We start from the raw sequence: 14976 nt of genomic DNA on the forward strand, positions 1-14976 counted from the left end.
TGCCTGCCACGTGTGGACGCCAAATTGTTCGACAACACCTTCCTAGACAGAGGACAGCAGAGCTTGGAGGGGGATTGGCACTGGCTCACAGCCTGGCTTCTGCTTCTGCTGCTGCCGCCGCTTCTCATTCTCACGCCTCCGAGCCGTTTCCTCCCTCTACGGGAGAGCGAGCCATCGCTGTGCGGCGGTGGCACAGTCACGCGTTGATGTCCTTAACACTATCATGGCTGGTGAAATTAAATAAAAGCAATCATCCCAAGTGAGTAATTTGCAGGTAACTTTTTAACATTGGGATGCCTGGCCAACACTGTGCCACTTAGCAGTGGGAAGAAACCGGTAACCTCAGAGAAAACCCATGCAAAACGGGGGGGGGGGGGGGGGGGGGGGGTGGGGAGAGAACATACAAACTGTTTGGTGTTTTCGGTAAAGTCACGTAGGTAAAACAAGCAATAAAATAAATGAAAACAACTAAATTAAATCTCGACGTTTCGGAGGCAACACAAGCTTCCTTCATCAGGTGTAAAAAAATATGAGTCGTTTTCATTTATTTCATTGATTGTTTTTACCTACGTGATTTCACCGAAAAAACCCAAGAGTATGAATCCTTGCAGTCACGAAAGCTTCAAATCGAGAAGAACATACCAACTCCGTGCTAAAAGGCGCGCGGGTAGGGAATCGAACCCAGGCGCCTCTTGCTGCGAGGAGCGAGCGAACGATACCACTGCTCCACTACCCACCCTGGCCGCACGCTTCGACAATCGCACCGTGAATTCCTTCCGAGCCCGGCGATGAGCGCAGCAATGATAATAATAATGATGATGACGGCTTTGCGAGTCTTTTTAATTAAGTCCTTTGTAATTAAGGGTGGACAACTGCCGTCCGTCGCCTCGAAGCTCGTAACCACGCAGCCGCGTAATGAAGCGTGATGCAATCAGAGCGAGAAGCGCAGCCCGTGTGTGTGTGTGCGCGTGTGTGCGTGCGTGTGTGCCTGTCTGTGTGCGTGCGCGTGCGTGTGTGTGCGTGTGCGCGTGTGTGTGTACGTGTGTGTGTGCGTGCGTGTGCGTGCGTGCGCGCGTGTGCGCGCGTGTGTGCGTGTGCGTGCGTGTGTGTGCCTGCGTGCGTGCGCGTGCATGTGTGTGCGTGTGTGTGCGTGCGTGTGCCTGCGTGTGTGTGCGTGTGTGTGTGCGCGTGTGCGTGTGTGTGCGAGCATTTGTATGTATGGGCAGTGGTAGTGCAGCGGTTAGCGCTACGAACCCCGCGACCTGAAGTTCGATCCCCGCTCACGGCCAACATCGGCGACGAATATATGAAGCGGTCCTGGGCCTCCCCTACGTCGTAGACTCGAATGAGTAGCTGGCGTGGTTTGTAAACATCGCCACTGGGGAGACAAAGGCGTCCGGGCGTTGTGCTGGCCACCCACCTCCTCATGCGCCATGCCGGCCTTCATAGGTGCTCGCTAACAGCATTTGCCCAAACAGTCTGTTAAGACTATACAGGGGATGTTCGTCTTTGTTGCATTTGAATGTGCAATTCAAAGCGGGGTAGATGGACTGTGTACGTGTGTACTGTGTGTACGTATGTGTACGTGTGTGTATATGTGTACGTGTGTGTACGTGTGTACGTGTGTGTACGTGTGTGTATGTGTACGTGTGTGTTAAATGTACGTGTGTGTACGTGTGTACGTGTGTGTACGTGTGTACGTGTGTGTTAAATGTACGTGTGTGTACGTGTGTACGTGTGTGTACGTGTGTACATGTGTGTAAGTGTGTGTACGTGTGTGTACGTGTGTGTTAAATGTACGTGTGTGTACGTGTGTACGTGTGTGTAAGTGTGTGTACGTGTGTGTACGTGTGTGTTAAATGTACGTGTGTGTACGTGTGTACGTGTGTGTACGTGTGTGTACGTGTGTACGTGTGTGTACGCGTGTGTACGTGTGTACATGTGTGTAAGTGTGTGTACGTGTGTGGGGAGCGGTGGTGTAGCGGTTAGCGCGCTGCGTTACGAACCCGGCGATCCGAGTTCAATTCCCCCAAACACCAGCGACGATTATCCGAACCGGTCCTCGGTTGACTTAGCCTCAAATGAGTAGCTGGTGCGTTGTGTAAACATCGCCACTGGGGAGACAAAGGCGGCCGGGCGTGGTGCTGGCCACCCACCCCCTCGTGTGCCGTGCCGGCCTTCAAAAGGTGCTCGCTAAGAACACTTGCCCCTACGGTCTGTTACAAGTCTTGGGGCATCTTTTGTGTCTCAATTCTTTTCATGCCTGCGAGTTGAAATTCAAGTTTGGAGTGTATGCGCTGTAATCCTGCGGATCGCTTTGTTTTCTACAAAGTTATTTTTTTTTATATAAACGGGTTGTGGTTGAATAGAAGTCTTTGACGAGCACAAGGGCAGTCGTTGAACAACATCATCATCGTCATCGTCGTCTTCATCGTCGTAAACAACATCGTCATCATCCTCGTCACCATCGTCACCATCGTCATCAACATCGTCATCGTCATCATCCTCGTCACCATGGTCATCGTCACCATGGTCATTGTCAACATCTTCATCATCGTCATCATATTCGTCAACATAGTCGTCAAAATCGTCGTCGTCAACATCGTCATCATCAACATCATCATCATCGTCATCATCATCAAAATTGTTATCGTCAACATCATCGTCATCGTTGTCGTCACCATCGTCATCATCGGCAGTGATCTATCCACTGATGGATTAAGGCCTCCCCCCGCAAGCCATCGCAGTCCGCCGCTGAAATGTTGTGTCTGAAAACCCTCCTCCACCCGACACAGACGGTTAATGATGCTGTCGCGTGAACGAACGCGCCTATCGCATTACAGCGAAACTATTTTATTTTACCGGCTTAAGGCCACCGAGCTGCGAGCCCTTTGTCGGAGGCGACCTGGACACACGTGATGACAGATCATCATCATCGAAGTGGCTGATATCATCATAATCATCATCATCATCACGCGTGGGACTTCGTAGTGGCAGCCAAATCATCTCAATGCGTGTTTCCCAGTGTGGAGAGCAAAACCGGAGGAAAAACTGAAAAAACTAAACAATTCTTATTTCACCAGGTAAGGCCCCATTGAGCTCTGTAGCTCTCTTTCAGAAGCGACCTGGCTGCCACAGCTGACAGCTCAACCAAGTGGCTCGTCATTAAGTGCACACTTAGAGCAGCGGGCAAATACTCTTAGACGTGTGACGTTGATTCTAAACGTGGACGGAAAAACGCAGAGGACCCGGAGAAAAATCCACGCGACCATGGGAGAGAGAGAGAGACCTCGCCTGGTATACAGGAGGTCATGGGTTCGATGCCGACCCTGACGATGTCTGCAGTGTATTTGGAGTTTGCGTGTTTTCTCATTGGGGTCGCGTGGATTCCTCTTTGGGTCCTCCGGTTTTTCCCTCCACATTCAGAATCAACAGGCGTCCATGGAGTGAACTCTCAACGCACGATGTTGACTTTAAACTTTCAATGTGGAGGGAAAAACCGGAAGACCCGAAGAGAAATCCACGCGACCACGGGGAGATCAAGCAAACTTCAAATATACAGCAGGCGTCAGGGTCGGGATCTCACCTGGATGTATACCAGGTGAGAGAGTTAACATCTCCACAGGGAGAGAGAGAGAGACATGCAAACTGCAAATATACAGCAGGCGTCAGGGTCGGGATCTCACCTGGATGTATACCAGGTGAGAGAGTTAACATCTCCACAGGGAGAGAGAGAGAGACATGCAAACTGCAAATATACAGCAGGCGTCAGGGTCGGGATTCCAACCCACGACCTCCTGTGCACCAGGCGAGAGAGTTAACATCTCACCACCGTGGCCCTCATTTTCACCCACGGTTCGACACTCGCTGCACACGCCCTGCGCAGGCAACCAGTGACGTTGGAACGATCTCGACCCCTTTCGAGCACGGTGGCCCAAACAGCAGACACGGCCACGCCGTTCAGCTCCGTCGAGCTGGTGGTGTGGACAAGGCTGAGAGCGATGCCCACACAAATTTGGCGGTCACGTGGCACGGCGCGCAAGGTCACACGGACGGCAGCGGCGCCTCCCTGCTGCTTGCGAGCTGCGCAGCTTTGCCCGCCGTGACATCTCCTGCCGCGTCAGTGGTCGAGACAAGGCCGAGGGCGTTGTGCATTGGCAACGGTGCGGCCCGCACGACGCGCGCGCCGCGCAAGGTCGCGCAGATGGCTGCGGCGCCTTCCCCGCTGTGTGCGAGCGTCGAGGTTACATCGAAGCGCGAGCCTATCGCTGCTCGGGAACGAGGGGGGGGAGGGGAGCGGTTTGGGGGGGGGGCAGAAGCTGCACCCAGGGAGCCGTAAGCACGTGGGAGGCCCCGAGGCTCGAGATGATGGGGGCGATGATGGTCTCCGTCGCGTTACGCCGCCGCATTGCGCTTTGTTCCCGACTGGCGGATCGTATCGCCGCTCGCTGCCAATGGGGGGGGGGGGGGGGGGCGGGAGTTTTTTCCCCTCGTGCAAAATGTCAAAACAGATCAATCACACGTGCGTTTTTTTTTTACCCTCCTTCGTAAAGCGCAAGCGACTTCGAGATACAGATAACTTTTTATCTGTCGTCTTTACACGCCAGTGGGGGTGGGTGGCGGGGGCGGGGGGATGCGGTCCTGTCAAAATTAAAGAGAGAAAGAAAACACGCACGCACACGCACGCACGTACGCATGCAAAGTCCGCCCTTTGCGCGCGGAGAAAAGAAAGGGGACCGATTTTGAGGAAGCTCAGCGCCGTCGCAGCTTGGCGGCCGCGGGACGCACGGCGGGCGAAGGAAAAAGGCCGCGGGAGGAGAGAGAGAGAGAGAGAGAAATCACTCGATGATGAAGCTGATAAAGGTCCTGAAAGGACGCTACAATATTATTATGATCATATTATTTTTATCTACAAGACGAACGACGCGAGTTACGAACAAATGTGAACAAAGTCGCCGTTCTGACAATTCTCAGCTTGTTGGTGATGTCGCAACTGTTGTGCCTGCGACACGCCACCACCACCACCACGAGGTAAGGCCCACTGAACTATAACAGCTCTTTTTCAGAAGCAACCTGGCCACAAATGGCAGCCCGAAGAAGTGGCTTCTCATCGCGTGGAAATTTACAGCAGCCAAAAATACTCTCGAAAGGGGTGATGTCGATTCTAAATGTGGCGGGAAAAAAACGGAGGGCCCGTGAGGGTCGGGATGGAACCCACGACCTCCTGTATACTAGGCGAGGTAGTCAACATCTCCTAGCCACCGTGATGATGATGATGAGAGAGAGACACGCAAACTACAAATATACAGCAGGCGTCAGGGTCGGAATGGAATCCACGACCTCCTGCATACCAGGCGAGGTAGTTAACATCTCCTAGCCACCGTGATGATGATGATGATGAGAGAGAGACACGCAAACTCCAAATATACAGCAGGCGTCAAGGGTCGGGATGGAACCCACGACCTCCCGCATGCCCAAGCAGCTTCTGTTTGGCCGGATAGACGGGGCTAAACGGGCTGCAGAAGAGATGGAGTGATGCGGTAGGGGAGGATGTGGAGCTGAGTGGACTTGCCGATGACTGGTACCAGCGGTGTCAAGATCGGCCTCTGTGGAGGAGGCTCGTGAAGGACGCTGCTACTGGGCAGTTGGAGGCAGTCGCCCTCCAACAACAACAGTGGGTGGAGGAGCGACCCCCACAACAACGAGCAGAGCACCGGGCGGATAAAATGCAGCAAGTCGGTACAGTAGGGGGCACAGCTGGTGCCAGTCATTCAACGCAGTCAACCCAAGGTTTTTTTTGAGTGAGATCGCGTAAATATAAATGTGTCATTAAACCCGTCACCACCTGACAGGGCCCATTAGTAAGGTTTGTCACGTAAACAGAACATGCCAATTGGTTGCTAGTTCAGCACTAACCAGTGTGTTGGAGAGTAAACCCGCTACGACATTGACCATTCGAGTAGGATGCTTCGCACCCGAATGGCTGACAAGCAATGACATCACATTCACCCCCCCCCCCCCGTCTATTTAAGACCGCCTGATGATGCTGGTTGTAGTTACCGGCAAAACGCAACGGTACTCAATTTGTAAATGTCGTGGTGGGTTCACTCTGCAACACGCATCGATCGGTTTTCTGTGCTAGTCACGAATTGGCACCTTTTGTGTTTACGTGACAAGCGTTTACCGACTGGCTGTGTCGGGCGGTGGTGGAGAGTTTTCAACAGGTCCACGTGAATTATGTTCAACGGGGGGGGTGAGAACCAAGAGTGACCCGGGCGAATGAATGAACATGAGGTGGGTGAATGAGTGAGCGAGTGGACGAATGAGCAAGTGATACGAGTTAATAAGTGGGTCGGTGAGCGAGTGGGTGGGTTTAGTAAGTTCAACATTTCAAGATTCTTTTGTTGAACCAACAGGAGGAACTCATTAGACCTGGGCGAATGACTGAACACGAGTGGGTGAATGAGTAGATGAATGAGCAAGTGATACGAGTGAATTAGTGGGTGGGTGAGTGAGTGGATGGGTTTAGTGAGTTCAACATTTCAAGATTCTTTTGTTGAACCAACAGGAGAAACTCATTAGACCTGGGCGAATGACTGAACACGAGTAGCTGAATGAGTAGCTGAATGAGTAGATGAATGAGCAAGTGATGAGAGTTAATTAGTGGGTCGGTGATTGAGTGGGTGGGTTTAGTGGATGGTTTTGGCGAGTAAGAATTTCAAGATTTGTTTAACCAGGCGAGCAACTCGGGAGACCGCGGATTTTGGCCTCGCCACTCTGCTAGAGCAGCTCGGCTCACCGGGAGGACAAGAGCCTTGACGAGCGGCGCACGGCGGCGGCGGCGGCACGGGACGACCGGCAGAGCCGCGCCAACTTGGCCCAAGTCAAACACCGCCGGTGCCTCACCGCACACACAACGGCGCATGCACGCAGCGGAGACCACAACGCCGCCCGTAAAAAACGAACAAAAAACAACGGGCCCCAATTGAAGAGATACAATGGGGGGAAAGGGGGGGGGGATAAGAGAGCGCTTGGGCACATGCGGGGGGGAGGGGGGGGGGGGCCAATGTGCGGGCAAACCATCTGTCTCTCCGCCTGATGACGAGCACCACTTTGTGTTGCGATCGAAACGTCGTGAGTTGTTGGTTTTTTGAATTTTACATTTTTACTATTTTTTTAATTTCTATTCTTACATTTTTATATCTACATGACTTTACAGAAAGAACTAAAGAATATGGAAACCATCTGTCGCTAACGACCCCCCCTCCACCTCTGCCACCCTCCACTCCACCGCCCCCACCACGGCAACCGCGGCACGGAACGACGACACTGAAAAAAACAAAACACAACAACAACAACAAAAACCCCGAGCGAGCGTCTCGGTTTTTTTTCCCTCCGCGACCCCCCCCCCCCAACTGCGGGGTCTAACGGCGGCGTCTTCAGCTGCGGGCGGCGTGGCTCAGGGCAGCGCTTTGTGACCCCCCCCCCCCGCGAGATCCCGTGGCGCGCTGCGCAGGAGGCTCGCGGCGAGTGCCCAAGCCCCGTCGCACCCTCTGTGGCTCCCACGGCGCTGCATAGGTTGGGCCTCGAGACTTGCTGGGACCGCTCCCCGCTGCTGGACGTGTCACAGCCACCGGCCCTCCGCCCTCCTGCCCAATATCTACGGCGGTGGTTCTCGACCAATTTGTTCGCTGCGACTGTTACGCCCCCTCCGCCCCCCCCCCGCCCCCCGCCTTGTTGAATTTTGTTTTTGACGACCGTCCTCGTGCATGCGGGGGGAGCGGTGGCGCAGCGGTTAGCGCCACGCTGCGCTACGAACCCGGCGACCCGGGTTCGATTCCCGCTCACGGCCACCAACACCGCCGGTGACGACTATCTGAACCGGTCCTGGGCCTCCCCCAGGTCGACTCGGCCTCAAATGAGTACCTGGCGTGGGTTGTAAACATCGCCACTGGGGAGACAAAGGCGACCGGGTCGTGGTGCTGGCCACCCCCCCCTCGTGTGCCGTGCCGGCCCTTCAAAGGTGCTCGCTAGCAGCACTTGCCCCAACAGTCTGTTAAGGCTACACGGGGGATCTTTGTCTTTGTTGTAGGACAATGCGTCGGCGTACGGACACGGCCAACTCGGTAAAGTCACGTAGAAGGGAAGTAATAAAATAATAAAGAAAAGAGGGAGGGGAAATGAGACCGCAGGCGATCGGTTGACATGAACGCTCGTTCGATGGCCGCTAGCGCCTTGATGGATATCAGGGTCACGGACCTCGGTGTGCCACGGTTGGCAAGATGTTGACTACCTCGCCTGGTGTACAGGAGGTCGTGGGTTCGATCCAGACCCTGACACCTGTTGTATATTTGGAGTTTGCGTGTCTCTCTCTATCATCATCACGGTGGCTAGGAGATGTTAACTACCTCGCCTGGTATACAGGAGATCTTGGGTTTTATCCCGACCCTGACGCCTGCTGTATACTTGGAGTTTGCGTGTCTCTCTCTCTCATCATCATCATCACGGTGGCTAGGAGATGTTAACTACCTCGCCTGGTATACAGGAGGTCGTGGGTTTGATCCCGACCCTGACGCCTGCTGCTGTATATTTGGAGTTTGCCTGTCTCTCTCTCTCTCATCATCATCACGGTGGCTAGGAGATGTTAACTACCTCGCCTGGTATACAGGAGGTCGTGGGTTCGATCCCGACCCTGACGCCTGCTGCTGTATATGTGGAGTTTGCCTGTCTCTCTCTCTCTCATCATCATCACGGTGGCTAGGAGATGTCAACTACCTCGCCTGGTATACAGGAGGTCGTGGGTTCGATCCCGACCCTGACGCCTGCTGCTGTATATTTGGAGTGCGCCTGTCTCTCACCCCCCGTGGTCGTGTAGATTTTTCTCCGGGTCCTCCGTTTTTCCCTCCACATTTAGAATCAACTCTTCCTCCACGTTTGTGCGTTCAGAGCATTTGGCTGCTGTACATTTCCACGCGATAAGGAATCTCGTGCAGCTATCATTTGTGACAGCCTGGTCGCTTCTCAAAAAAAGCTGTACAGCTCTCCACAAACAACAACAACAATCGCCATTCGCCACTAAGTGGCGGTGACGTCACCACGAAGCTTGTGCCAGGCAAACACACAGAGACACACACGCAACTAAGATACAGAAATAGGGGGATTATGGGTAAAAGACACTGACGCCACCACCGCCGTCACAATCACTGCCAACGCTTCAACCCTCCCTCCGGCAGATGCCGCAGCATCTGGACATCTGCGCCGAAAGAGCTTCGTAAGCCACATCGGATTCGTCCGATATAAATAGATATTCTGATTCCGCGACCTTCCAAAGCAAGCAAAAAGCGCGCGCGGCAAACAACAACAACAACAACGACAACAACAACGACAACGACAACAACAACAACAACAACAAGATCAAGAACATTCGAAAACTCCGAACACGTGACCACTCCATCGGAGCAAGCAGCACGCACTAAAAACAAACCGACACCGTCATCGTGTTGCGATGGTGCCGCACATCGCAGGGATCACCGCGCCCACCGTCCCGCGCTCACCTGCACCCCGCCCCCCCCGCCCATCTCCTCGGCTCGTAGAGTCGCACTGCTGCCTCTCGGCAACCAGAAACACTTCGGGGCTCGGCGTTTTCGCCTAATAGGGCCCACCTCCCCCCCCTCCCCCCCGGCGCATGTGACCATCCGGGGAGCGCTGGTAGCATATAAAAAAACCACGCACGTAGGTATGTTTTATATATATGACGGTAATAACGGTGATGGGTTGAACGCAGAACGGGCACGGGTAGGACGGTCGAAATGGATTTGGGGGGCGGCGGTGGTGGTGATGTTGGCAGTGGTGGGGGCGGGGGGGGGGGAATTAACGACGGCGGTCTAGCCTCTGCCACCGTGGCACTTTCCCACACACAAGGTGCCCTCTGGATCAAATTATTAATAATAGCAGCAGCAGCAGCAGCAGCAGCAGCAGCAGCAGCAGCAGCAGCAGCAGCAGCAGCAGCAGCAGCAGCAGCAGCAGCAGCAGCAGCAGCAGCAGCAGCAGCAGCAGCAGCAGCAGCAGCAGCAGCAGCAGCAGCAGCAGCAGCAGCAGCAGCAGCAGCAGCAGCAGCAGCAGCAGCAGCAGCAGCAGCAGCAGCAGCAGCAGCAGCAGCAGCAGCAGCAGCAGCAGCAGCAGCAGCAGCAGCAGCAGCAGCAGCAGCAGCAGCAGCAGCAGCAGCAGCAGCAGCAGCAGCAGCAGCAGCAGCAGCAGCAGCAGCAGCAGCAGCAGCAGCAGCAGCAGCAGCAGCAGCAGCAGCAGCAGCAGCAGCAGCAGCAGCAGCAGCAGCAGCAGCAGCAGCAGCAGCAGCAGCAGCAGCAGCAGCAGCATCAGCAGGAGGAGGATGATGAAAAGGACGAGGAGGGGGGAAGAGGAAGATGAGTAGGACGGAGGAGGAGGAGGATGGAGCAGGAGCACCGGACCTCACCGCTGCACCGTGCCAAGTTCTCGCATCGCTCAGCACAACTCCTGCGGGCGTGGTGGTGCGGAACGTCGGGACGTCGTGGCAATTGCCGCAGGACGTCGTCAAGTGAGCACTCGAATTCGACGTCTCCATGGCGCACCTCATTGGCTCGCGAGTGACGACATCGCGTTGAAGAGTGAAACAGGAGGAGGATTTCTCCACAAATCTGGCTGTCGCCTGATGATGCCGGTCGCGAATGCTGCCGAAACGTCGTGCCCAGATTGTAAATGTTGTGGCTTTGCTCTCCGACACACCGGTGTTGCTGTACCGGTAACGAATTGGCCACGTTCTGTTTACGTGACAAACCTTACCAATCGGCTGTGTCGGGTGGTGGTGGTGGTGGCGGGTGAAAAAGACAACCCCCTCGTGTGCTTCATTTTAATTTCGTCCCGAATCATCGAGGACCCATCTTCTTGGTTCTTTCGGTAAAGTCACGTAGAAGGGAAGTAATAAGACCAGGTCTGTCGGGGAGACAGCTGTTTCCCCGACAGACCTGGTCTTCACCTGAGGACGGCTGCTTGCGTTGTGGCCGAAACGTCGTGAAAATTATTTTATTATGTTTTATTTTTTATTATTTTATTACTTCCCTTCTACGTGACTTTACCGAAAGAACCAAGAAGATGAATCCCTGCAGTCACGAAAGCTTTAAATCGAAATTCATCGAGGACCCGTGAGCGGACGGAGATTGTCGAGCGGCACGGCGACTTGCGACCACCCGCGACAAACACCCCAAAGCGTGACGCACCGTGACCTGGACACACGTGACCTGGTCACACGTGACCTGGCCACGGTCCGTGACCCGTGGCGGCCTGGCCACAAATGACAGCCCGACCGAGTGGCTCAGCACGTGGTAACTGATCGCACGTCGATTCTAAACGCGGAGGGAGAAAAAGCGGAGGAGCCGGAGAAAAACCCGCGCGACCGCAACGGGGGGGGTGGGAGAGACACGCAAACTTCAAACGTGCGCCGGGCATCGTCAGGCTCTGGGATCGAACCCACGACCTCCTGTATACCGGGCGAGCGCAAGGAGACGGAACGCGACAACCCACGTACCGGCATCGGCCGCCACCATCGTGGACTGGTTCTCGGGCAGCGACGGCGTCTCCTCCTGCTCCAGGCTCTGCGAGTCGTCCAGACCGTCCGCCTGGCTCGCGCTGAGCTCCGACTCCTGCTCCAGGTACTCATCCTCCTCGCTGGCGTGAGGGCGGCAGGGAAGGAGGGGGGATGGGCGGACCGCACGCAGAGGGGGACAGCGCGTCAGCGACGTCCAGGCGACGTGTTAGCGCGGCGCAGAGCAGCGCTTGTCCTACGCCTGTGGATCCCCGCCGTAGATGACGACGCCGCAGCGGCTTTGTTACCCCTCCCGCTGCATGAGGCTCGCGGCGAGCTCCAAAGTCTCATTTCGATTTAAAGCTTTCGTGACTGCAGGGATTCATCTTCTTGGTTCTTTCGGTAAAGTCACGTAGAAGGGAAGTAATAAAATAATAAAAATAAAACATAATAAAATAATTCTCACGGCGTTTCGGCCACAACGCAAGCAGCAGACGCTGTCTCCCCGACAGACCTGGTCTTCACCTGAGGACGGCTGCTTGCGTTGTGGCCGAAACGTCGTGAGAATTATTTTATTATGTTTTATTTTTATTATTTTATTATCTCCCTTCTACGTGACTTCACCTCCAAAGTCTCGCCGCACCCTCTGGCTCCCACCGCGTTGCCCCCGTTGGGCCTCAGGACTCGTGGAGACCGCTCCCCGTTGGCCATGTCGTAGCCACCGGCCCTCCGTCCTCCTGCCCGATATCTACGGCGGTGGTTCTCGACCAATTTGATAGCTGCGACTGTTACACCCCCCACACCCCCCCACCCAACTTGTTGAATTTAGTTTCAACCCAAGATACCAGCCACCTTGCCCGACCCCCAACATGGTTGTGGAAAATAAATGGACGAATAATGAACGTCAATGTCTTGTGAGGTGTACAACATAACATAACTAGCTAAGTAACCGCAAGCGAATTAAATAAGATTCAACGGACGCTCTGCACGCGTGGCGGAATTAGTTCCGCGCGCTGGTTTGAAACCACGTCGCCTACGATCAGCGAGTTCAGAAAGGTCTTTCACATCGTTCTGGTTTGCCCTGTGGATGTAAATGTAATCATTGTTATTTTATATTGGCAGATTCATACGTGATTATTCGCCAATTTACTCTCATGCATTATATAATTTCACACTTTTATAAGTCTGGGACATTGCCACGTACCGCCCCCCTCCGCCCCCCCCGGGTGTCCGCGTACCCCTGGTACAGAACCACTCGTGTGGACGATGGACCTCGCACGCCAGTTCGTTGCGCGTGTCGTACTCTATGTCCAACTCTGCTCAGGCCTCCCGCCAGTCACGTGACCTCCCGTCAAATCATGTGACCTCCCGCCAGTCACGTGACCTCCCGTAAAATCATGTGACCTCCCGCCAGTCACGTGACCTCCCGCCAGTCACGTGATCTCCCGTAAAATCACGTGACCTCCCGCCAGTCACGTGACCTCCCGTAAAATCACGTGACCTCTCGCAAGTCACGTGACCTCCCGTAAAATCACGTGACCTCTCGCAAGTCACGTGACCTCCCGTAAAATCACGTGACCTCTCGCAAGTCACGTGACCTCCCGTAAAATCACGTGACCTCTCGCAAGTCACGTGACCTCCCGTAAAATCACGTGACCTCTCGCAAGTCACGTGACCTCCCGTAAAATCACGTGACCTCCCGCCAGTCACGTGACCTCCCGTAAAATCACGTGACCTCCCGTAAAATCACGTGACCTCCAGTAAGTCACGTGACCGCCCGTAAAATCACGTGACCTCCCGCCAGTCACGTGACCTCCCGTAAAATCACGTGACCATCGCTCTAAATCCCTCCCCTCTGCCCGCCCCCCTGTGAAAACACAAACCCACCCCGTGCAGCTCGGTCCTTCCTTCTCTCTTCTCCCTTCTCATCACAATCACCATCCCTCTCATCCCCGACATCTTGGCTGTCCCCCCCTCCTCCTTCCCCCTCCCCCCCTCCTCATCCCCCCCCCCCTCCTCTGATCCTACTCCTCCTGCCTCTCCCTCTCTTCCAGCCCCTCCCCCCGTCCGCTGCCCTGTTGCGCAAGCAACTCCAGTCCCCTTCCCGTCATCGTCGTCGTGAGCCACGGGTTAAAGGTTTTTACGCAACAACAGTGAACTCACCGTGACGAAAGATAAGTGGGCAACTGCAGAGGTCGGCCGTGGTATGATCAAACACTGGGCGCCACAATGGCGAGATGTTAACTACCTCGCCTGGTATGGAGGAGATCGTGGGTTCGATCACGACCCTGATGGTGTTGCGTTACGCGGCGCACGGCCGTGGGCTGTGCCGCCAATTAAAGGTGACCGGGCAGGACGCGATGTCCGCACCCCTCCTGCATCCCCCTGCTGCCCCCTCCCCCCAGAGAGGGGCCACCGGGCTTGCTGGGTAAAATCGTCCACGAGCCCTTGGGGCCAAGTCGATCGCCGGGAGAGAAGGCGCGGCGTCAATAATCGGAAGAGACGGCGTTTAATTTTCTCAATTAGTGAATGCGATTATTTTGTTTTCTTACATTAACGTCTTTTGGGCAGCGCAAGCCTCCGTCGGTCAGAGAACGAACGCGCTGAAGCGGACGCCACAGCGCGACCTCTCATCAAATCCCCGCCAGCACGGACACGTGTGTACGCACGCTACGTTGAACATCTTTCACACCGTACGTAGCCGACCGTGGATAATTGGAAGTGCTAAGCGACCGCCCCCCCCCAAACCCCCCGGTTCCACGCAGTACAGGGAGACGTCGTGAATTCGGGGGGGCCCCCGTTTCCCTTCCCTCCCTCCCCTCCCTCCCACCCTCCCACCCTCCCTCCCACTAGCCCACCCTCCCACTCTCCCTCCCACCCTCCCACCCTCCCTCCCCTCCCACCCTCCCTCCCCTCCCACCTTTCCTCCCACCCTCTCCTCCCACCCTCCCTCCCACCCTCCCTCCCCTCCCACCCTCCCACCCTCCCTCCCTCCCACCCTCCCACCCTCCCACCCTCCCCTCCCACCCTCCCTCCCTCCCACCCTCTCACCGAATAGTTGACCCCTGCAGCCGGTCGATCTTCTTGTTGAGCTCGGCGATGACGCTGTGCAGCTCGGTGATGCGCTCCTCGTAGCGGAGGGTCGCCTTCTCCCGCAGCTCCTCGTTCTCACGCATGAGGCAGGCGGGCTCGCGCTGCGCACGCACACAACAAACACAAAGATCCCCCGTGTAGCCTTAGCAGACTGTCGGGGCAAGTGCTGTTAGTGAGCAGCACCTACGAAGGCCGGCACGGCACGCGAGGGGGGGGGGGGGGTGGGTGGCCAGCGCCACGCCCGGCCGCCTTTGTCTCCCCAGTGGCGATGGTTTACACACCGCACCAGGTACTCATTTGAGGCTGAGTCGACCTAGTGGAGGCCC

General features: G+C 55.5%; 1 protein-coding gene across 1 annotated transcript in view; it reads right to left on the reverse strand.

The window, feature by feature from the left end:
- The window catches only part of LOC133355210 (colorectal mutant cancer protein-like), a 64966-nt gene extending 50212 nt beyond the window's left edge, over nt 1-14754 (reverse strand). Inside the window, exons 1-2 of the mRNA XM_061572570.1 lie at nt 14609-14754; nt 11561-11700 (exon numbers count right to left, since the gene is read on the reverse strand). Coding sequence (XP_061428554.1) covers nt 11561-11700; nt 14609-14733 — 265 coding nt within the window. The 5' untranslated portion in view covers nt 14734-14754. The remainder of the gene's footprint in view (nt 1-11560; nt 11701-14608) is intronic.
- Nucleotides 14755-14976: the final 222 nt, after the last annotated feature.

This window comes from Lethenteron reissneri, chromosome 50, assembly GCF_015708825.2.
Source record: "Lethenteron reissneri isolate LAM-NWPU_2019-01 chromosome 50, ASM1570882v1, whole genome shotgun sequence".
Classification (NCBI taxonomy): Eukaryota; Metazoa; Chordata; class Hyperoartia; order Petromyzontiformes; family Petromyzontidae; genus Lethenteron; species Lethenteron reissneri.